This window comes from Simochromis diagramma, unplaced genomic scaffold, assembly GCF_900408965.1.
Source record: "Simochromis diagramma unplaced genomic scaffold, fSimDia1.1 OVJJ01000344.1, whole genome shotgun sequence".
Classification (NCBI taxonomy): Eukaryota; Metazoa; Chordata; class Actinopteri; order Cichliformes; family Cichlidae; genus Simochromis; species Simochromis diagramma.
The window spans coordinates 8747948-8772517 of NW_024387375.1; the positions used below are offsets into that span (position 1 = coordinate 8747948).

Below are 24570 nucleotides of genomic sequence, written 5' to 3' on the forward strand. Positions count from 1 at the left end.
AGTTATCGAAGGATGCATCCCCTGAATTGGGACAAGTATGGGATAGACAGGCAGAGGGCTGACTAGAGATTAGAGACAGGTTAGCGAAGGAGCTAAAGGTGCAAACCGAACCAAAAACTAAAGCAAGAGAGAAAAGTGACTATCAAAAAAACAGAAAATGTAAAATAAGCGACATGGAGATGCTGAAAAATGAGAAATCAAGTGGTAAACGTGAATTAACTAATTCAGGGGGGAGAAAAGACAGGTACTGACATAATGGAGGGAAAGGAAAACAAGGAAACAGAGGAGTCTATTAATAAAGACCAAAAAAACACTCACTCACACACAGACACAAATGCAAACCCCTAAAGTAACATTGAACAACAATAAAATTTAACAGCAATCCAAACATAAAACCACAAAGGTTAACTGGTCAGATAACAATAAAGTAGAGAATCAGACTCAATAACATCACAAGAAACAAAGCTCAATATTAGAATAATAAAGAAACTAAAACAGAAATAAAAAAAATCAACAGGCAGAAAATCAAAACTCCAAACACTAGAAGAACAATAAAAGAGAAACGGAGCTACAAACAGTTTAACTAGGAACCAGGCACTCCAAAACAACACAAAACCCTAGGGCCATGACACAGGGATGTTTTTACAAACTTTACTGACTGTGTCTCTTTGTCTGAGTGCAATCTACCACTCCAGAATGCTACAGAGCAGCCTGTTAAAGTGTTGGTTTCGACTTAATTCAATGATGCCTAAATGATTACATTTTTTCATAGACGTCATGGGCTCCCCCCCTCTTTCTTCTTGGAGATTGGAGCTGGCTTTACTTAGCACATAACTACTCTGGACTTGTTTTTGGAAGTGCTTGCTGCAGCACTAGAGATAAGTCTATAACAAGTGCTGACCTCAGTGGTGACTCCCTGCGCCTGGTTCTTCCTGTTAAAAGGGAGTTTTTTCTCCCCACGATCACATAGGGCTTTCTTATAACGAATTTAAGTTACAGGTCATGTTCTCCTTTTAGTGTTGCACAGTCTTTACCTTGTAAACTGCTACTATACAAACTGAATTAAAAAATATGTTGAATTTAATTGAATTTAGTATTTTTATAACAGCAATTATTTGTAACTTACTGTCTTATAAAAATAGAAGATGTGAAACATGCACATGTCACGTACTGTATAACAAAGTCGTCCATTCATCTGTCAACACTCAAAGGTTTGTTTCATCTCGCTGTTGTTCACAGTTCATAGAATCTTATATGCACTTCATTGCTTCGCGCTCTATCCCCTTCCCTCATCAAAATCCTTGTTATTCTTGTGACGCTGGCAAATGTTAATTATTAGTGATTTTTGGATGAGTTGACGAAGTTGAATGTGACGCGTCCGTGCATTGTAGAAGCCACAGTGGTGACATAAGCATTTCATTTCTGTCTTTTGTGGGTAGACACAAACAGAAGCATTACATAATCAAGTATATTATGGAGGATGATTATGTTAAAACAGTGTGTTTTCTCCTGTTGGAGTTTCATGCATATCAATGCGTTTGTGTGTGTCTTTCTGTTTTCTAGATGTTTCTGGTGGCATTGTCCTTTGCCTACTTCGCAAAGGCTCTGTCGGGGAGCTACATGAAGAGCACAATAACCCAGCTCGAGAGGCGCTTTGACATCCCTAGTTACCTAATAGGTGTCATTGACGGGAGCTTCGAGATAGGTGAGTAGGCCTGCCTGTGACTGCTGTTATTTTGTTGTTCTATTTGTAGCCTCTGTGTCATGGGCTCCCCTCGCTTCTCCCGTTCTGTCTTTGGGGCGAAAATATGAATGGGTCATCAAGATATTCGAGCTTCAGATAAAAGATTCATCAGAGTTCCCAGAAGAGGACAGAGGGGTGTGTTTGCGTGTTTGTGTGTCTGTGTGCGTAGATGATGAGTCATAATGTTGAGCAAGGACATAAGCTGAGGTCCTAGCTGTTTTTAAGCTATGGAAAGCCATATTCTAAAATTTGAAAGATGTTGTTATGCAATATTTGTTTAGTGCACTTGTTAATGGGCTACAAAAACACTGACCCTTCACACAATATAAAATCAGCTGGGATGGAACTCCAACATAAATCATGTGCATCTTTGCGCCTTCAATTGATTTCCTAAATGCTATTTAACAAGACATGAGAGTCAGGTCACATCAGAGTACTGGCAGGGACTAGAAAGATAGCTCATATTTCTCCCAGAGTAGGATCAAAACTTTCCTTTTTGTTAAAGGATATAGATAGGGCTGGACCCTGAATCTTTCCTTAGTTAATAGGCTTATGCTGCTGGGGGCTTCCTCCCTTTTTACTGGAAGAAACTTCTGGAAGGCTCAGGGAGGGGTAGCTATCTAACATGACTAGTCAGGGGTGAGAGGGAGACAAACGTTCAGTCACTTAAATCACATTTCTTCCGTTTGAATTTCAGCTTGACTTGTTTTACAAGCTCAGAGTTACTACTCAGAAAAGTCACAGATGTACTTTGAAACAGTATATCAGCACACAGGCTCATCATTTAGGAACTCCCAAAACAGAAGCGATCATTTACTGCGCTCTTTTTAAAGAGAAACTCAATGAATTTTACAAATCAGAATGTGTGCTGAAGAGGTCATACTACATTTATTGAGAAGTTGTAAACACCCTTTCAAGCCTCAAGAGCAAGAAATGTGTGGATGTGAAAATATGATGTTAGAAAAAAATGAGTTCTTTGTATTTTAATAATAATAATAATAATAATAATAATAATAGGATCATCTGTAATAAATTTTACAGTCAAAATTCAGTCCGAGTAGTGTTACAGCATGCATACAATGACCACTGTATATACTGTTATCAGGTTGTTCTCCAATGGTCCACTTACCAATTTCTGGGGCAGTTATATAAGTCTAATCCATTCATCTGAAGAGCCTCTTGTAGGTTATAAATTATACATGGCTTGCAGTGCAGACTCAGTCCCAAAGAAACATGCTATAGAAACAGGCTACAGAAGATAAAAGTCATTGTGTTACAGTGGGAGACAATAGTAATGAAGAATAATTAGAATTTGTGATCTGCAGCATTGCGGGTCGCACATGTGTGTGAACCCTGGTAGTCTGACGGAGGAGAAGATGGTGATGGCACCTTGGGTGGAGTCGATACGGAGTATCCTGATTCTCTCCATCTCCTGTGAAAGCTGCTGGTCTCATGTGGCCTAGGCAACTGGCTTTTTCTATAGGACTGTTGCCAGGGTAACATAGAGGCAGAGCAGGGCACTGTGAAGAGGAAAGAAAAGGGAAAAAGGACAGTGCAAGGAACAAGAGAGGACAACAGAGGGGGTGTGTGACGGGGTCGGGGAGGAAATAAAGAATAATAAAAAAGGGAAGCAGAGAGTGATAGTAATAGATGCTGATCTTTAGAGAGATCATGCCTGCAAGATGAGCTCAGGTGACTGACTATACGTACATACACATACTACGCTACATGAATCATTCTTAGTTTGTCATCTTCATGCGTTGAGCAGCCGGCAGCGCTGATATATTCCTCTATAAACTTGTTTAGCTTCCAGTTCACCTCTGTATCCCTCTGTCTCTCACTTTTAACAGGTTTTGGGAAAAAAATCTTTTACTAGATAAAACTTAGATACCCATAATCCATTGATGAATTTATGAGTATAATAAGGACTGCGCTATGAGAGGCATGTGGTTATTTTCTTTAGAAGGCACTACTGCAAAAAGTCACAAGTATTGTAGGATACTATGTAAGATGAGATTTCTTCACCACTACACCACCCCATTTAAAATGGAGTTTCCATGTCACTGATCGTGGGCTGAATGCGCTAAAAAAGGTGGCAGCAGGGAGCCTTGTTTAATTTTTCTGTCATGTTTGCTACTGCGTGCTGTAAATTCTTCTCTCAAAATAAGATTTCACGCCACTTGAGCAACCAGGATTTCCACATGAAAAATTAATGCATCACCTTACTCTGACTCATTTAAATGTCACGCATGCTATTATAACATCTACTGACTCTATAGTGTAGGATCAATATTTTACTGGCTATGGAGTACATGGAAAATAATCGATTTGTATCTGTTCAGGTACAGAAAGCAAGTTAAAAAAAAGACCTTGCTAATTTTATTCTCAGCATGCAGAGCCACATATGAACCAAACACTATCAAAAAACCCATAAAAAAACAATCCCAACCTAGTGCATGGAGGCAATGATGTGGTTTTTTTCCCCCATGTCTGTGCTTTCTGCTCTAAATCAATGATATTTCTTGCTCAAACTTTCCAGGCAACTTGCTGGTGATAGCTTTTGTCAGTTACTTTGGAGCCAAACTCCACAGGCCAAAGATCATTGCAGTGGGCTGTGTATTGATGTCCATCGGCACCTTCATCATAGCTCTGCCTCATTTCATCATTGGTCGGTGAGTAATCCCAACTAACAGGTCTGTTTGCTCTTTGACTTTAACCATAACCCTAATAGCAGATATTAATTATTGTATGAAAGACTCAAATAATCAATTAATGTTATTCATTTTTGTCAGGTGATGACTTGGGATAGTTTTAGTAACTGTGGAAATAAATGTCATGGTTATTTTGGAATTTTAATGATTTTTGTAACTGTTTTTTATTTCTAATAAGAAATGAGTGTACATGTTTGAATTTATTTTGCAGTTTGTCTAATCCACACAGGCTCAAAATTATAAATACGGTAATTTAAATATTTTAATAAAGGATACTGAAGGTTCTGCAGTGTTTTTTAACTTGATGAGGGCAATACCTGTTGACTTCTCGTCAGTGATGATGGTGTACTGTGACTGGTAGTTTGTTTTTTCCCAGCATAGAAAAAGGATTTGCTTGACAACAGTCATTGGACTGACTAAAACTCAAAACAATGGGAATGTCAAAGGAACTCAGTGAAGATCCAAGAGGGAGAACTTTCGATTTATACAAGTTGGGAAGGTCTCTTTGAGGCATTTCTAAAATAATTGCATATTCCAGATCATCAGGTCAAACAATTGTAAGCAAGTACAAGTAATTCAGTGTGTTACCACTTTACCAAGGCCTACAAGAAGACCCAAACTGTCACCCTTATATAAGAGGAAATTGCTTATGATGTTTAGGAACAACCCAGTGACCACCAAGACTCAAACCTTCCATGAAGTGGAAACTGATGGAACACCAGCATCACTGTGCACAGCGAAAAAGTTTTTTACGTCTCTGTGGACTGAGAGAGTGCTGACCATGAAGAAGCCTCGCTTCGAAATTGACACCTCCAAGTTTGACTGAAATTTGTAGCTGCTCACATGTACAAGCCAAATGACTTCTGGAGAAAAATGTTACGGTCTGAAGAGACAAAGATTGAGCTTTTTGACCACTATGACACAAGGCATGTTTGGAAGAGTAAACATGAGGCTTTCAAACCTAAGAACACTGTACTGGCTCTCACGCATGGTGGTGGTCACATCATTCTCTGGGACTATTTTGCTGCTAGTGGTGTTGATACAAACCACAACCCTATTAAAAATGTGTGGACTGTGCTTAAAAACCAGGTACATGCCAGAAAACCAGCAAGTATAAACTTGCTAGTCAAGATGAGTGCTCAAATATCCAGCTAGAATTATCCCAGGAGCTTGTTGACGGCTGCCACAAATATCTGGATGAGGTGCAAATGATATTTAACCAAATATTATTGGAGTGTATGAATATATTTGAGCATATATGTATACTTTTACTCTGTGTGGATTAGAGAAAATCCAAAATAAAGTTCTTGTTTTTTAAAATCATTAAATATGCTGCAAATAATTCCACCGTGGAAAAAGAACGGTTCAAAAATAATTAAAGACCCCAAATTACCATCACATCCATGCCCATGATGAGTGTGTGGAAAATCCGGAGGACAGCTGCGTATGCGCTTGCTATATTACTAGTACTTAATCTGTTATTTAGAGCATCATGGGTCAGCCTATACCATCATGTTGCCTTTTCATTAAGCACTTTCCTTTCTTCTTTCACAAATGCACATGGTCACATGTAACTGTACAAATGTCCCTTCCTGCACAAGTTGAAGCTATAACTAGTTGGAATGAGTATTTTTGTCTCTGTCGCTGATCTGAACTGTTTGAATTTTGTGAACAGCTATGAGTTTGAGACATCAGTGCGGTGGGTAGTGAACTCAACTCTTAACCCCTCTCCGTGTCGGCCAGACTCACCAGCAAACCTGACAGAAGACGGTACACTACCTCAAGTGCCAGCCTCAGGTTTGTGCTGACACACACACACAAACACACACTTGTGTAAATAAGAAATATGTCTAATTGTACTTGTCTTTTGCTCAAGGTTGTGAAGGCGAGTCCAACCTGTCCATGTGGATCTATGTGCTCCTTGGAAATGTTTTGCGCGGGATTGGAGAGACACCTGTTCAGCCTCTGGGAATCTCGTATATAGATGATTTTGCCACTGAGGAGAATGCTGCACTTTATGTTGGTAAGAAAAACATCACCTAGTGGTAGAGATAAATTTGCTCTTAACTATTTTGACTGACATGGTGCAGATGCACAACCAGAGAGAATCCCACATTGCGATAGATTTGAAAACTGAACGATATGTAGCAGAAGTTTTGGTTATTTCTGTGGGAAGAAAGTCATGGGGGAGATAATCTATGGGCTTTATCTGCAAATCACTGATGACTTTCCTGCAGCATTTTACCATAGTTCCTAAGTCAGAGGTAGCAGCTATGTGCTCAGACATTTTGTGGTTCAATTCTGGTGCCAACTTTTTGGCATGGGCAACAGTCTGTGCAGGTAGAGAACATGAAACTTGTTCTAGACTGTAAACCTGCACTGCATCAAAGGTAAGTTATGTGCATTGGATGCGCTACCAGGGCTAATGCCAAAGCCAGTGTCCTATTTCTACATTTACAGAAAATGATACTCCTCTGCACCGAAATTAGGTAGGATCTTCTTTTGCCCGTGCTTCACCTTTCCACAAGTTTCAACTTGGTAGTTTTTGCGTAAACTTGCTCGAGGACAGAGAGACAGACACACAAACAAGGCAACTCCTATCATTTAGCCAATAAATGCTCAGCTACAGTTCAGATGTAATAGTTAACACAGCCTTTGTTTGAACACATTATTAGCTCAGAACAATGTGAGGGTAGCAGAAAGTTCTGATTTTCTCTAAAGGAGAAAAAAGGTGATTTAAGTGACTTTGAACTGCTGGTCTGCTGAGATTTTCCTGCACAACCATGTGCAGAAGAGTTCAGAAGAGAATGACCAAACTGTTTTCAGGAAAGGAACAGTAACTCTGATAACCACCTATTACAGTCAAGGTATGCAATGTCACTGGGCAATTTTGCATATGAGCACCTCTGAATGCACAGTGCGTCAAACCTTGAATGAGATGGACCACACTGGTTATCACTTCTGTTTGCTGAGAACAGGAAACTGAGGCTACAGTTTGCCCAGGCTTACCAAAATTGGACAACAAAAGATTGGAAAAAAGCTGCCTGGTCTGATGAGTCTCAATTTCCAGTGCAACATGCAGAGGTTAGAGTCAGAATGTGGTGTAAACAACATGAAAGCAGGGTGGTGGTGTAATGATGAGGGGGATATTTTCTTGGCACACTATGTCTATCCTTTTATGACCACAATGTACTCATCTACTGGTATCTGACTATTTTATATGTCATGTGTCTCTTTTGGCATGACTGTCACATCCTAGGTTGTGTGCAGACCATTTCAGTGGTTGGCCCTGTGTTTGGTTACCTATTGGGCTCCCTTTGTGCCAAAATCTATGTGGACATTGGATTTGTAAAAATGGGTGAGTTTAATACTAACACATTTTTAAAATTGTTATTATGAGGCCAGACTGTCTACACAAATCGCTGCCATTAACACCATGACTCTGATTATTATCTGAGTGACTGTGGAATATTAAAAGTCCCTCGATTCATCTTTTGGTTTAATTATTGTTGCTGATATCATAAAAAAAAACAACGGTGCCACAATAGCTGATAAGAGTTGATAAACATTAAAGGGTGAGCCCCAGCTAACAGTCAGATGTTAAAATAAAATCATAATAATAAGCACCATCACCGTTAGGAAAAAGCTAGAGGTGGATAAAATGTTTTGTACCTATTAAAATAAATCCTATTTGACTGTGGTTTAGGGTCCTAAGGCCGGATCCACAAAACTATGCTGACATGGCTGTGTGTGCACAAAAAGACAGAACATTTTCTGTTTTAATAAATTGTAATCATACATAGCCTGATATGCTTTTCCACAGTTAAATGAATATACAAATGCCCCCAGATAACCATCTGCAGCTGAAACTGACTTGTGCAACTGCAGAACAGTTGGCTTTGCAGACAATTGGGGTTGTGCCTTTTTATTTTTCTGATTTATAATGTTTATTTTTAAATGATGAACGTGATAATATTTGTACACATATATCTACATATGAGTGAGCAGAATCTGTAGCAGAGGGATGACATTTCCTGCACTGGAAGCTTTCAGTTCTATGGGCCAATACATGTTTGAGCAAACAATGCAAATAAAAAGCCCACTGTGTAAAATAGGTAATTTAACATGTTAATACCTCAAAACAAACAAGTGATAAAAAAGGGTTTGTAAACAATGAGCAGCAAATGTCAGCAAATCTTTTGATAGTTTCTGGCCCTAGAAAAATTGCCAGTCACCCCCAGAGGCTGAGTCAGCAGACTCTTGGTTGGTTTCTTACATCGTGAGACTGATGGCTAATCAGCATTATTGCTCGATTTTAAATGTCAAAAAGATAATCGGTCTCAAATTGCAAGACTGAAAGAAACATTAGGCTAATTTTAGGACTGTGGAAAAAAAAGCTAAGGTTAAAATTGAATTTTGTGCTGAAATCTTAATTTAAATAATTATAAAGCTCATTACTCATTAGCATTATAAATGAAGTCTGATTGCTGAAAAGTTGCCAATTAAAAAAAGCCATGGGATTACATTTCTTGGTTTATACTGAATCTTTTTTTTACATTTCACCTGCATGCAGCTCACTCTATAAAACTCTATTATTACCTGATCTAAAGTATCCACATTGTTACTGTACCATTTTTCGAAAAAGCAGCAGTGTCTAAAGCAGCAGTGTCTAAAATTGCATTACCACTTTTTTGTGCACATGCATTGTTTATATGCTTAAACTCTGATACTGTGCACGGAGACTGAGACTTAAATACAACAGGGCCATTGTTAATGTTATTTGTAACACCTGTTGCCTGACTTCCTTTGGAGCTCAAATATCTGCTGTGAAAAAGAGTTTTTCATTCATAAAACTGAGGCCTGATGTTATCGGGAAAAAATGGCTCACATTCGTTGCGTGCACAATTCTAAACAGAGCAGGTGTACAGGATTAGCATCACTTAGGTAATGAGGCCAGCTGAGGAAGAAGAGGGACAAAGCCCTCTGGTCGGCAAGAAAGACTGAGAGAAAGAGACAGAACAGAACAGAACAAAGAAAAGGGGACAGCAGGAAAAAGCTAAAAGGAAAGTAGCCTTTAACAACAAAAGGAGAAGAAAAATATAGTTTCAGATCAATTAAAAACACACAAAGGAGTAAACACGTGTTCTTCGGCACTGGATTTTGTTATTATTATTCTTAATCTAAAAAAATAACATTAGTTTCTATAGTTTTCCTATGCTGTATAATACATTAAATGTGTCCTGTCTTATTCATAGTAACAAGCATGTTCATAACAAAGTAACAAAAAAAAACCCCAACAAAAAATAGCTTGAGTATAATATCAATCAGTACCATAAAGTATGTCATTTTCAGACTGGACACACAATCAGAGTGCTTAGAATAGATGAAAATCAGAAAACTAGAATGAATAATACATGTACCTTGTTTTCAGAAAGCATTACTTAACTTTCATCTTCTTCCAAAACATAGAGACCATCACCATTACCCCATCAGATTCCCGCTGGGTGGGGGCCTGGTGGCTGGGTTACCTCATAGCTGGGGTTATCACCCTTCTTTCTGCTATCCCATTCTGGTTTCTGCCCCGCTCACTACCCGGGCCAGAGGTCCCAGAGAAGTGCACACCAGAGCAGACGAGTTTCATCAAAGGCTCGCCCCTTCTGAAGCACAAGTACTCAGCAGATGAACACACTGGTTTTATAGAGATGGCCAAAGGTAAGGAAGTCTATAGGTTATTGGGTGTGATGTTTTTATATATGTCATATGTGGAAAACAATGTTTCTCAGAGCACATTGTACTTGGGGTTAACTCTTCACAATCTTGCAGTAATAACACATTTTCTTTGTGTTAAAGTGAGTACAAGCCACATTTTAGATGAAGAATTGCTTATACATCATATTGCCAAAAGTATTCACTCACCTTTCCAAATCACTGAATTCAGGTGTTCCCGTTATTTCCATGGCCACAAGTGTATAAAACCAACCTTGACACGCAAACTGCTTCTACAAGTATTTGTGAAAGCATGGGTCGCTCTCAGGAGCTCAGGGAATTCCAGTGTGCTGCCGTGATAAGATGCCACCAGGGAATGACAGCAACTCAGCCACTTAGTGGCACGCCATATAAAATCACAGAATAGGGTCAGTGGATGCTGATGCATGTACTGCGCAGAGGTCACCGAATTTCAGGTCAGAGTGAATCTTTACAGACCTCCAAACTTCATGTGGCCTTCAGCTTAGATCAAGAACAGTGCATAGAGAGCTTCATGTAATCGGTTTGCATGGCCATGGTTACATAACTAAGCGCAATGCAAGTTGTTGGATTCAGTGGTCTAGAGCTTGCTGCCACTGGACTGTAGAGCAGTGGAGACACATTCTCTGGAAGCACAAATCATGCTTCTCCACCTTACAATGGACAAGTCTGGGTTTGGTGGTTGCCAGGAGAACAGTATTTGTCCAGCTGCATTGTGGCAAGTGTAAAGTTTGTTGGAGGAGGATTATGGTGTTTTTCAGGAGTTTGGCTTACCCCTTTAGTTCCAGTGAAAGGAGCTCTTAATGCTTCAGAATACCAAGACATTTTGGACAATTTCATGCTCCCAACTTTGTGGAAACAGTATGGGGATCGCCCCTTCCACATGTGCATAAAGATATGCATGAGCAAGTTTGGTGTGGAAGAACTGGCCTGCACAGAGTCCTGACCTCAACTTGACAGAACGCCATTGGGATGAATTAGAGCAGAGACTGCGAGCCAAGCCTTCTCGTCCAATATCAGCGGAAATTGGTCAAAAGTTCCCATAAACACTACTTTACCTTGTGGACAGCCTTCCCAGAAGAGTTGAAGCTGTTATAACTGCAAAGGGTGGGCCAGTATCATAATAACCACATAACATAACACACACACACACAAAACACAATAATCACTTAAGTTCATATGTGTATGAAGGTAGATGAGAAAATAGTTGAGGCGATATAGTGTGCCTGATGCATCACTGCCTTTGCATATTGCTATGTTTTTTGGCATATTACATCAATATGCCGACAATGTACACTCTGTACAATATAAAAAAAGTGGAGGCTCTTATCAAAACTTCACTTGCACAGCTTTATTATCACTTTGAAAACTAAATGAATTTATACAGTGCAGCTCACCACTACGTCATCAAGACACTGAATCAGCTTTATGTCACGACTTAGAGAGTTATTGCTTATTTTGTGCTGATGTTAATGGCAAAGAAGGTTTGGAGATGTTAACAGGACCACGTTTGAATCCAGCGAGCTCTTTAAAAAGACTCGTTCTTTCAAAAAAGGCTCTAAATGCATCCTGCGCAGCTAGGAATTTGATTTTAAACACCTGTGGTAATAGGACAGAAAACACCTGAATTCAAAGAGGTGCGACCCAAATACTTTTAGCCATATACTGTATGTATTGCATATTTTTGTCTTCCTCCCTTCACCTCCAAGCAGTCGCAGCAGATGACTGCCCCCCTCCCTAAACCTGGTTCTGCAGGATCTTTTTTCCTGCTTAAAGGGAGTTTTTCCTTCCTGCTGTCACCAACTGCTTGCTCATAGGGGGTCATGTGATTGCTGAGGGTTTCTCTGTATTATTGAAGGGTTCCTGCCTTACAATAAAGCACCTTGAGGTGGCTATTGTTGTGATTTGGTGTTATATAAATAAAATTGAATTAAAATGAATTTTAACTCATCTGTATTTTTGACTCCACAGATTTCATTCCAACCCTGCGAACGCTGCTGGCACACCCAGTCTATCTGGTCTACCTGTGCGTGACAATCATTCAGCTGAACTCTCTCATCGGCATGGTCACTTACAAGCCCAAGTACATTGAGCAGCACTTCAGACAATCAGCTTCAAAGGCCAACTTTCTGATGGGTATGGTACATGTTTCATGAACATTGTGCCGTTATATAAATTATTAGTGTGTTACACTTGAAAATGATCACAGACAACTAGGGAAAGCTTTCCAGCTTGTTTCATATTGTATGGGAGAAAAAGGACTCGGACGTCCCTTGTTTGATCAAATGAATTCTAGCGTCAAGTATGGAAACGGCGTTATAATGCAGGAATCATGTGTTTAACATGGTAATTATTACAGATTTATGGGCTTTCTGTCCATTCAGCGTTACCCTCCTCCTTCTTCTCTTTTACATTTGTTGGATGAAGCAGAAATAGAACTTCAGGGAGTGGATCTTGTTAGAGAAAGGAGAGCTGGGTTAGCTATATTCTAATTCAATCCACTAACAGCCACAGCTGCAGAGGCTGGAGCTTTGTGAATATGAGAACTACTTTGCACATGAAATAAAATATCTAATGAAGTTCATAGCGTAAAATGAAAATATCTAGGTTCATGTGGTCTCATCAAGGGAGATGCCTGCGCTGACCAGACTGGCTGCACATGAAAGAGAATGTAATATTAGTGACCAGAGCTAATGACATGGATATAGATAAAAGACCATGTCTCCACATTGATGTTAAATAAAGCTATAAAAAGATAAAAAGCAGGGTTCTTTTTTGATCATGGTAACTTGGAACTAGTGTAGGGTTATTTTACCTCCGGAGCTGCCTCAATAGTTTACTTGCAAGGTAGGATAAGCAGGTGTCTGAAAAACAATAGTGAAGCTTTGATGAAAAATTTAAAATGTTACCGTCATTCATTGTTCGAATCCTCATCTAGCCTTTTAAACAGTATCTAATTAATCATGTGCTTTGCTGTTTCCTTTAATCTCAGGTGTGATAAATATCCCAGCTGTGGCACTGGGGATGTTTTCTGGAGGTCTGCTGATGAAGAGGCTGAAGCTGAACATCATGGGAGCAGCCAAGTTCGCCTTTGGCACATCCCTTATTGGTTACATCCTGTCACTGTTCTTCTTCGCAATGAGTTGTGAGAATGCCAAGGTGGCCGGGGTGACACTTTCATATGACAAGTGAGTCAGAGGTGATTATATGATGTGTCGAGGTTAATGGCTACTTGTCTGGAAAATTTATTTTTCCTCCAAACTATTAAACGCAGCAGAGTTAGCCATCTAATATTTGAATGATTCCTCACTATGGTGGCTGAAAGCAACACATTATTTAAATGTTTCATATCATGCATCAGAGTTGATTGCTATGTTTTTTGGCATTTCTCAAAAAAGAGGATTTCTCAAAAAAGAAAATGAATGATAAAAGTCCATTTAATCATGAGGATGTCGGCTCATATTTAAGCAGAACTGGCAACATTTCCATGGAGCTGCATATAAAGGAGCACGAGGTACCCTTTTGTTAAGCATATTTGGGAACCAGTAGGTGATTACAAGCTGAAACCAACACAAAATCATCCTCTGGGTTTGCCTAATAATGCACGTCAGTATTCAGACACAACTGAAGTGACACTGCTGAGATGAAAAGTTAAAAGTAGCCAGAGGGGTGCAGCGTGCTAATTAGTCCATGCAGCGAATGTGCCGAAGCTCGAAAACCAATTTAAAAACCAAACACTGCATGCGGTAAATAAAATATGGAATTTTCTAATGCTCAGCAACTCGCTTATTTAGTTTCATAAATGAATGAGGATTGCTCTGGCACCAGTCATTTTTGAAGACACTGATGATTGGAAACATGCACGTTTGACTGTGTTTATTTGAAGCGGTAATATTTCATCTTATTACAGATTACATTGTCACCGTATAAAAAGGGGGTTGCTTGTAGTGATGAATCTAGAGAGAACTGTGGGAATTAAATCTGCAGCTTACTTAACAGTCTGAGCTCAAGATATAGTCTGAATTTTACTGTGTAAACTAGGTGGTGACGATTTAGGAAATAAACAGCAGGATATTCCTCTCAGGAGATGATGGACCAAAAAATCCACCAAAAGAACAGACCTACATTTGTCTGTAGGCCAGGAAGAGTGACTGAATATGCTGCACTTTGCTAACAAATTTGCCATATCACCTTGATAACGTATGTCTAATGTATCCCTAGAAACTCAAAATCCATATAAAATATATACAAAATTGTAAATAAGTGTATTTGTTTCTGAGTTGTACTTCTTTCTTATCATCTATCTTCCAGCATCGAAAGGATATCGTATGATAAGCACCCGCTCTTCACAGACTGCAACTCAAAGTGCGTTTGTTCATCGAGCGACTGGGACCCAGTCTGCGGCGAGAACGGCATCACATATGTTTCTCCGTGTCTGGCTGGCTGCACCACCTCTGCTGGCTCAGGAAAAAACACAGTAAGTTTACAAGCGGCTCAGAAAGTAAATACTGTACAACCAGAATCGGTTGGAAATTATGAGGCAAAAAACTTTGTTAGTGTCTCGTCTGTTTTAAAACTTGGAGTAGTCTTACATCCCAACTGTGTAACCTTGGCTGGCTCAGAAAAACATGCATTTTTCTCGGAAGTGGGTTTCTACGTTTCATTTGGATTACACACTGTTTTTTTTTTAAACTAAATGTTACTGAGAAGAGATCTTCTGTCACTCATTCATGACTGTGCATTCATTTATTCTCCATTGTGAGAATGAACACAGTTTTCATGAGAAAACGTCGTAAAACTTGCCCACAGCTGGTTTAAAGAGAAAGATACATGCTTTAATATGAGAAAATAACAAAATGAGTTGTACAATCTTCTATTCCTGTATACTTAACCAATATAAGATAAAAATAAGAATAAGACACTAATTTCATTGCATCAAATTGAATTACTGGTAAAATCTCAAACGTGGGCAGCAGATCAGTGATCTGGAACCAGGCTATGTCGGTCTTTACGGCTCATGGCTGGTTTTTAAAAGGGGACTTTTTATGCTAATTCTTGCACTTTATTAAATTAACTTTACATGATTCACATTCATGGATGTTTCTGTCTGAAATAGGCAATTTTAGCTCCTCACCCCTTAAGGCCACTCTGACCATATTAAGGAAATCCCCTCTCTTTGACGTCATGCTTTCGGCTTTTGGTGATGACTTGCACATGCGCAGACCTTTGGCAGTGTTTAAATGATCCTCCGCCCTTGTGAAACTATATTAATTATGATAAGTCTGTTTTAATTGTTATTTATTGATTAGTGCAGATATCAAGAAAGGGTTTTCACAGTTTTGATGACTAAGTGCTGTTTTAGGGAGCAAGCATGTGACTGAGGGCCTTTAAGGGAAGCCCACACAGCCAGTGCTTTCAAGCTGTTTTCACACATGAACCTTGGAGAGTTTCATGAGAATTAGATTTGGATATTCTCCACTGTTCCTTTTTCTAACATGTAGCACACAGCAGGAAATAGTCCACTTAGTTTAGGCCAGAGAGTTCCTTACACAGTGGAGGCAGCCTCTCTAAATCGCTGTACACAATCTTTTACATTAATTTGGTTGCTTACTTCCTGGGTATTATTTGCCTGTAAAGATATGACTGCCATGTAAAAGTAAACTATGAAGGCTCGTATATGATTGTCTTTATTTAAAGAAAGTTTGATTGACTAAAGGCTTGTGCTTTTTTGTACTGGTTTGAAGTTTTCTGTTAATCAGTAAGGGAGTTTTATTTTAACCAGCTAAATTCAAAATGAGGGAGTTTAATGCTAGATTTACTAAACTGCTTAAAACTGTCTTATGGTGTAAAAATGTTGCGACAAGTTAGTTAAGTCAAGTTAATTTATTTATTAGCACATTTTAAAACAACACAGGTTGGCCAAAGTGCTTTACAGCTAAATAGAATAAAACAGCAGGGAAATAGAGAAATAACAAGAAAAGCAAGAAACAAAAAGAAAAGAAACGTGTCAAAACTCAGTCAAAATTAAACACTAGTGAGTAAAGGCGTGTCTTTAAGTGAGTTTTAAACATCTCAAGGGTTGCAGAGGTGCTAATTTGAAGAGGCTAACTGTTGCAAAGTTTAGGTTTGACTACAGCAAAGGCCTGACCTCCTCTGTGTTTAAAGATCTATTAGGAATAGTTAAAATAGGAATAGTTCAAAGTCCAGAAAGGTAAGAGGATGCTAAAGTCCATTTAGTGACTTAAAAACAAGTAATAAAATGTTAAAATCTGTTCTACTGGAAGTCAGCATAAGGAAGCCAAAAGTCAGCATCTAAAAAACATGGACAGAGTTGTGCAGCATCCCAAATCAATAACTGAATATTGACTTGAACAGTGTCCACTTTTATGCACATAGCACTGTTATTGTCCCAGTGGTTGTATTTGAGAAATAACATGCCGTGTATCACTTTTTCCATTAAACATGACCTGTGCCAGTATGTCTGAATGGTAATTCTCACTATTTATTGTATTTTTATACAGCGACATTGTTTTTGCACCTCGTGTTTTGCAAAATCTTTCTGCACTTTTCCTATAAAAAAGACATTAAAAACTACTATCATCTTTTGATTTGTATATAAATGTAGTTTGCAATTCTATGCATACAGGCTAGTGACAAAATAAAGGAAAACCCTCTCTGAACTCCCTCTATCTCAGTAAGGTGTTGGGCAACAATGCTTTGACACACACACGCACACTGGTTTTTCCGTTAATTTGTCTGTAGTTGTCTGTGTCTAGCTATATGGTCATATGTGTGGAATATGCGTGTCTCTCCAGGTCTTCTCTAACTGTTCCTGTGTCGGTGTGGCTGGTAACTTTACGGCCAGTACAGGTCACTGCCCTCAAAAGGACGACTGTGACAGGATGTTCCCGTACTTCCTGGCTCTCTCTGTCATCACTTCCTTTATCATCTCTCTTGGGGGGACACCAGGATACATGCTTCTTATCAGGTCAGATTAAATTTAAGGCATATAATGAGAAAGGATCTTGAAATAACTACATTATGCCTGTATTCGTATTAGCATTTATATCAAGCCTCAATTTCAAACTTTTAGAACCGTCTATTTAAGGTGGTACAACAAGCATTTCTTGTACTGTTTAGTATTTTCCTTACCTTGAAATCCCCACACACCTGGGTTTGGGATAACAGTGGACAATTGGGAGGTTCACTCAAAGGACAGCCAACATTTCCTTGCCAGTATTTTGCTCGAAAGTGTGGCTTGTTGAGGCTGTGCCCCACCTGGCATGCGGACAGACAGAGGTCGAAACAGCAAAGACAAAAAAACTTTGGTCATGATGAACATTTTTCCATTGCCGCACACAGAAACACGGAAATACTAACATCTTGAACCAATTCAGATTTAATAAAATGTTGTTATACTAATTAATCAGCATGTACACAGAGTTGTGCCTTGTGACTTTGAGCACAGACTTCCTGCAGCCATCTCTGATGCAGCATGAGTCTGTGGCCAATATAAATAAATATATAAATCAATATTTTAAAAAATCTGTTTTCTAATTGATAAAGAAAAATCAGTAGATTTTGGTGATCTCTAATAATTAATATTGGTCATTATTACAGTTTTTGTTTTCTCATATGAGATATGAGATAATAAAAATAATATGTTGACAAAGCACATTCGTGAGCAAATCACATAGTGACAATGACACGCTTCTGCAAAAACAAAGCCTAAATTACAGAAAGCTAGTATTGAATTACTTTATATTGTGAACATCCATGTGGGAGTGTTTGGACTGATAGAAAAAGTCCAAAATCTATGTCATCATGCACATTTTCCAAATCTATCCGATGGACTGGATTCGAGTCTTTGCCAGGCCGCCTTATGTTTGACATCCCTGAGTTAGACTATAGATGGGGCTTGATACAATAAGATACACAGAGATGCCCACACAGTCCATCTGAAAAGACCTAATGCTGTACCTGTTGCATGTGCATGTTTTGCATATGAAGGGCATATCATATAATTTGGACTCTTTAGAACAAGCCCTGTACTGTACTACTACTACTGTAGTAGTTGAGTCAGTCCTAAATGCTTAATGTCATTTGTTGTAGTTACCATTGACTTTTACACAATTTTATACCTGCTTGTTTCACTACTGCAAACTTTGGAGCTTGTTTTCATAAAGCCTTGTATAAACTTCCTGTTATTAGCAGTGGCTGCATACTTGTTTGTGGATTTATTTGTCTGCCAAACTTATAAAAAAGGGACTTTGTCAAATGAATATTTTAAAAAACCCAACATTTGTTCCAGTGGTTAGTTGAGAATGAAGGTGAGGGCAAATCTTTGCTCTGCTAGTCACAAATGATTTCAGTGACACTGGAAAGTGTAAAAAAGATACTGTTACCTTGTTGACATGTCTGATCTCAATGTGTGGAAGCACACGTATCATGCCTGTTATTGAAAACTATGATATGCTCCTTATGGTAATTACCAGTGTCAGTAGACATCAGTTTCCACAATCACATTACTTAGAAAGTGACAGGTGAACATTTTGACTAGCTGATAATAAACTGATTTATTTGATTTATGACAATAACTCTTGAGTGTCAAGTAGACATATAACAGTAAAATAAATGTAATAATCCAAGACTACGCTTTATAGCAGCTCCCTTGTACCTGTTATATAGTTAATCCTGCCATCTGAAGCAAAAAATGCATTTTAGGCTGTTCTGTGTTCAGTCTTTCCTGAAAGTTGTTCACATGCCTGTGGGATAGCTGTAGGGCCGTTCACTCGCAGAGCCCACTTGATGATACAAGTAATCTTCTAAGTCTTATCATAGAAGCATTTCCACTCCTGGATCCAATACACTGACACACAACCAGTCTTATTTGTGTACACAAAAACAGCATCAATGTTGTACAGAAACATCTCGCACATCTTCAGGATTTTACCAGAGGTAAAGGTGGTATACAAACCCAAAATCATGTGTCATCAACCAGGCTTCAAATTTTCTGCCACACAGTGGCCTCTGGTGGTTAACTGTGGACTTTACAGTGACATGCTGTGACACATGCATGTGCTAATCATTTATTTTCTGCTTTGTTCTCCCTATAAATCCAACTCGGGTGTGTTTTTCAAGTAAAGAGATTTATGCTAAGGGAATTACACCCTCCTATATGCGAGCACATAAGCACACACTTAACACACAAACGTAGGACCTCTTAAAGCCATGTCAGCTGATCCTGTTGGATTCCAGTGGCCTGGCAGGAATGTAGTGACTTTGCGCTGTGCGTGAATAGTCATCTTATTATTCCTCTGTTCATTTTCAGAGATCAGAAAGACGGTTTAGTTTCCATAGGAATGGTAAAAGTTCCTCTTAACAGTTTTATCAAATGTCATATATTTTGTTGTTTAAGTGGAACAGCTATGGTTTACATTTTGTATTTACATTTACACTCGCTTGAGTAACAGTGGCATTACTTCTGGTGTTACCTAATAGGCTTTTTTTTGTCCAGTAACAATAGAAACTGATTTAAATGATAGTAACCATGTTCTATTTATTTATTTTATTTTATTTATGCAGGTGCATCAAACCACAGCTGAAATCTTTGGCCCTGGGTTTCCACGCACTGGCAACACGGACCCTTGGTAAGACCTGTTCGGTAGTCGGGAATGTTCTGGGATTTGATCTTGGTTTAACTCTTCCTGAAAACCTTTGCTTTGTTTGTCCAAGTTTAGTCATAAAATGTTTGTTCAGATTTTTCAAAATAGTGTTCGCTGTTACCTGTTGTTTCATTTTTAGGAGACGTGACTGTGAAAAGACTTTGTTTCCTTTGTCTTACAGCAGGGATCCCAGCACCCATTTACTTTGGAGCCATCATTGACACCACATGTCTAAAATGGGGTCAGAAAAGGTGTGGGGGCATAGGAGCCTGTCGAATCTACAACACCACCGCCTACAGGTTGTACTTACACATGTACTATTCAGTCGTTTGTGAATCCCTTTTTTTAATTAGTCCAAACATTCAACATAATGCAGCCTTAAGTGTGACCTTCTGTAGACCAGACCTAATCTCATTTATTTGCTGATGCTTTACTGGAAATACTTTAATTGAGTTTGAACTGAATTAGCAGTAACCTCTTGCCTACCCTACTTCTTTTTTTCTAGTTTTTCTGTGATCCCTGGAAGCTCTACGTGAGACATTATAATTCCTGTTTATAGCTTCCAAATTATGATTATTAAACATTAATAAATATTATCTAATTACCCTAGCTCAATTTTCTGGTACATCTCAACATAGGGAATCTATTGCAGCATTAATTAATAACCAACTCTTGTCTGATGTCTTGCCAAATTTTGCTAATTTTCATCAAATCAATCTTTTTCGTGCCTCTCAGAATAGCATACCTGGGCCTGACTCTGAGCCTACGGACTATCTCCTTTATTATTTGCATCCCGGGTTTCATCCTGCTCAGTCGACAGCTGAAGGAGGAGGAACGAAGCGCCATCCACGGAGCTCTGAGGAACGGTGGAACCGAACTGGAGGTGCTGAGGAAGGAAGAGTTGGTTATTTCTAATTCTGACCAGCCACACCACCCATCAGAGAACAGCACAGATAGGCAGACACGACTTTGACAGAGCCAGCAGAGCTGACGGCCGCATATATACCCACAGTATGTCCAGAGCGCCGTTGCACACATGCACGCTCGCTCACATGAAAACAAGATTTGCAGGGAATCACTTGTTGTCCAGTCATCTCATGTAAAACAGAAATTCTATATTTGTACTGCTGGATGTGTAAAGGCTTTGTAAATCTGACAGAAATTTGATATGACTGAAATATTTCTTGAATGTACATACTGTTTTTCCTTTTAAGAAAAAAAAATACAAACATACGATATTTTTGAGTTGAAGAAAAATATCAGTTAGGAAATGTGACTTGTACAGACTACTGCAAAACAGTACTATTTTAAACACCAGCATTTCAAAAGCTGCCTCTTTAAGATCCTTCTTTCAAAGTTATTCCAGCTGACAGTAGTGTTACAGAACCGAAGAGGTAAAGTGGCCTTATAAACCAGAGGCACAACAGCAAACTGATATGTCCTAAAAAGAAAAATCTGGCCTTTATAGACCTGAGACATTTTTTTCTCCTTTAAATGAGTTGTAGAATTGCTCGTTTCAGTAACACTTGGAGGATATTGATATGATGTTTCGGTATGTGCCTCATTCACTCAACTGTTACCTCTTAATGTGTGTTTCAGAGATCTTTAAAAAACAATTTCATTTTACTTTTAAATTTCAGATCATCGGATCTTTACTCGTTTGGGAAAAAACGATTGATTTTTGCTTTTTACTTAAAGCCCAAAGTTGTGAGTGTATAGCAGTTTGTTGTTTTTGTGCTTTCTGGATGTGAACTTTGGGTCCGTTGATATTCATAATCACTAGAAATGGGAATTGTATTTTAGTGAAATCTGCGTCAGCAAACAGCTCTGCTTTTGTCAAACTCTAGAGCCATGACACTTACCTCTGAGTGGTGCAAATGTTTTAGTTTCACACACACAACTGACTAAAGCTGTTAATAGCTGGTATCAGATCAAATTTGCATCTTAAACCTCTCAGTTGGGCTCCCCAGGCTCTGGTAATAAATAACCGTTGTCGTGCCTTGGAAAAGGCAGAGATTGTATTGTTGCAACACTGATAAAGTACTTACTGTAAAAAAAAAGGAGAAGAAGAAGAAAACACTGTGTGTGATTGTTGTTGCTGATATGTAAAAGTTCTGTTTCCATCGTCATGCGTTTCACTGGTTGGTGTTTCTACCTTTGTATTCTTTATGTGTGTCTTTATGCCAATGTCACAATTTTATCTCCCCTTTCTTCTCTTAAACATTAACCCCATTTTTGTAAAATCTGACAGTGATTTCTCAGTTGTATGAATCGAATATGTAGCATTTTTTAAATTTTATACAACTTTTTTTTTTTTTAAAGAACTCTTTTTATCCCAGTCTGTCACTGAAATCCTGGACATTTTTTTTTTAGCATTTTCTTTCATTGAGAGCAAATGATCAGATATCTGACTGCTTAAACTAGAGCTCTGTTCAGGGATCTGATGGAATTATTTGAGGGTACACTAGCTGCTCTGATGTGATGTTTTGCAATGACTGATGAAGTCGTGATCTCTGGAATGCATTCAAATTCATGCCCAAAGTATTGATATGGTTGAAAGTCGAGTACCGAGACTCATCGCAACACTTTTCTTTAGTGCAGCAGTGTACGAGTGTACACTGCTGCCAATCTCTATGATTCAGAAAACAGTTTCCTTCGACCACCCATTTGTGCAATACCAGACGCCCTTAATATGTACATCAGCAGAAAGACTAAATTAGCCCAGTTTAAAATTCAAAACGTGGTAAAGGATTTGACAGACTTTTTAATACAGACACACTTTCCCGGAGTGTTGTTTTCTTCGGACAGTTGCAACAGCAGTAAGTGGATCAGACAGTTTCAGTTCAAGCCCGTAGAGACTGTTTGATGTGAGATTATTTTCGAGTCTGTAGTTCTCTACTTTCAGCAAATGATAAAGCTTAGGGTGCATCCTACCACTGACACTAAAGTGTATTCAGAAGTATTGATAATGCAAACCCCTCCCCCTGCCCCCCAACACACACACACACACACACACACACACAAATAAAATACATAAATACAAATATATATTTATACACATGTCCCTACGTGATTGTATATTTTCATGACGAAAAGCATCATCTGACCTGTTATTACAAGTGACAAAAACTTGCCTCAACATCACATGTTGTGGTATTTGTCACTTTCAACGGGAGCTGTGTGTTTTAAGTAATATGCTGGTTTCATAGTTTATAATATTTATAGATAATATTTATAGTAGCATAAACTCTATTGAAAATGAACACTATTTACCATGTAGCTTTTGTATTGCTGTTCTGCTGTGGGCTATCAGCATCTCATCGCTGATGAGAACCTGTAATCTAAATATCGCTTCTGGTTTGGTAGCTTAGGGGACCTTAATTGGAAGTATTTGCTTGATTTGTGGATGGATGAAATTTGGCAAAATTGGGTTTTAAAAACATGTTAAACTGCGTCCTTTAAAAACAGCGTGTGGATTAAAGGAGGATTTCTTGCATTGCACTGCTGTTAGGAATATTCTGAAGTTTCCTGTAACTTTCCACTCAAGTACCAAATCAGATTTAGTCAGTCCCATTTTTTTATTTTTAGATATCAGGGTGAAGTGATATTGCTCCAGTAACAGAACGTTCAGTGTGACTCAAAAAAGGCATTCAATTTAATTTTGCAGTCACCAGTTTTATTTCAAGGTCATGAATTCACGTTTTTCAAAGGAGCCGTGGACCCACAACACATGTACTATTTGGGTAAGTTGCAGCATGAGGTGACTGTGTCATCTTCAGGTTCAGTTTCAGGCTGACAAACTCAGAACGGTGTAGAGAAAGAAAGTCATTATCTCAATAATGTAAGGCCTTTGCTTGCATTAAAGAAATCAGAATGTAAATAATTTTCTTGGATTATTTTTGTAAAATTTCAAGGAATATCTTAAATGAAATATTAAAATAAAGAATTTTAATACCCAATCACATTATGGTTTTTTTGTGATTTGTTTCATTAGCTGGGAAAATGAAAAAAAAAAAAAAAAAAAAAAAAAAACGGTTGTAGTGCAGGAGGCACACGGACCAGAAGGGAAGTGTGGTCCTGCTCCTGAAATTCAGATAAATGATTAACAGAGTTTGTGTTAAGAAGTCAAAACAAAGCGCAGGAAAAAATAACCTTTATTAAAGAAAATTCTGCTTTCTACATCCACTGGAAAGGCACTTAAATCTGATTTTTACGTCCAAACAGCAGAGCGCAACATGAACATGTATTTATATTACCGGGAAAATGAACAATGGTAAATCACTAATAAAAAGCAAACATTTAAATATGTGGTGATGACAATCGCAGGTCCTGTTTCACAGTGACGTGGATTTGTTTTGTTTGGATAATTAAAAGATATACAAAAAAAATATATACAAAAAACCAAAGACAATCTTTTTTTGTGACATAAAATATGAATCCCAGCAAACTGTGCACCTTAACACAAAACTGAGCATGTGAAGAACATCCAGGCAAAAACCTAACTATGACTTAAAAAAAAAAAAAAAAAGTTTTACTTTATGTGCCAGATCTTTTTACAACTTCAAATAAAAGGAAAAAAACTAAACACAGACACAAAAACAAAAAACAAACAGATACTGGCTAAAACCTCTACCTACTGTCATCCATTACAGCTGTACAGGTAAAAACATCTGGCACATCGGCTGAAATACCGCAAAACAAAAGT

General features: G+C 38.4%; 1 protein-coding gene across 1 annotated transcript in view; it reads left to right on the forward strand.

Moving 5' to 3' along the window:
- LOC120719475 (solute carrier organic anion transporter family member 1C1-like) overlaps positions 1 to 23824 on the forward strand; it is a 37225-nt gene extending 13401 nt beyond the window's left edge. Inside the window, exons 3-15 of the mRNA XM_040008660.1 lie at positions 1564 to 1705; positions 4284 to 4416; positions 6131 to 6252; positions 6332 to 6478; positions 7715 to 7813; positions 9925 to 10167; positions 12172 to 12336; positions 13193 to 13388; positions 14512 to 14677; positions 17016 to 17188; positions 19786 to 19850; positions 20047 to 20164; positions 20601 to 23824. Of these exons, the coding sequence (XP_039864594.1) occupies positions 1564 to 1705; positions 4284 to 4416; positions 6131 to 6252; positions 6332 to 6478; positions 7715 to 7813; positions 9925 to 10167; positions 12172 to 12336; positions 13193 to 13388; positions 14512 to 14677; positions 17016 to 17188; positions 19786 to 19850; positions 20047 to 20164; positions 20601 to 20838 (2007 nt within the window). The 3' untranslated portion in view covers positions 20839 to 23824. The remainder of the gene's footprint in view (positions 1 to 1563; positions 1706 to 4283; positions 4417 to 6130; positions 6253 to 6331; positions 6479 to 7714; positions 7814 to 9924; positions 10168 to 12171; positions 12337 to 13192; positions 13389 to 14511; positions 14678 to 17015; positions 17189 to 19785; positions 19851 to 20046; positions 20165 to 20600) is intronic.
- Positions 23825 to 24570: the final 746 nt, after the last annotated feature.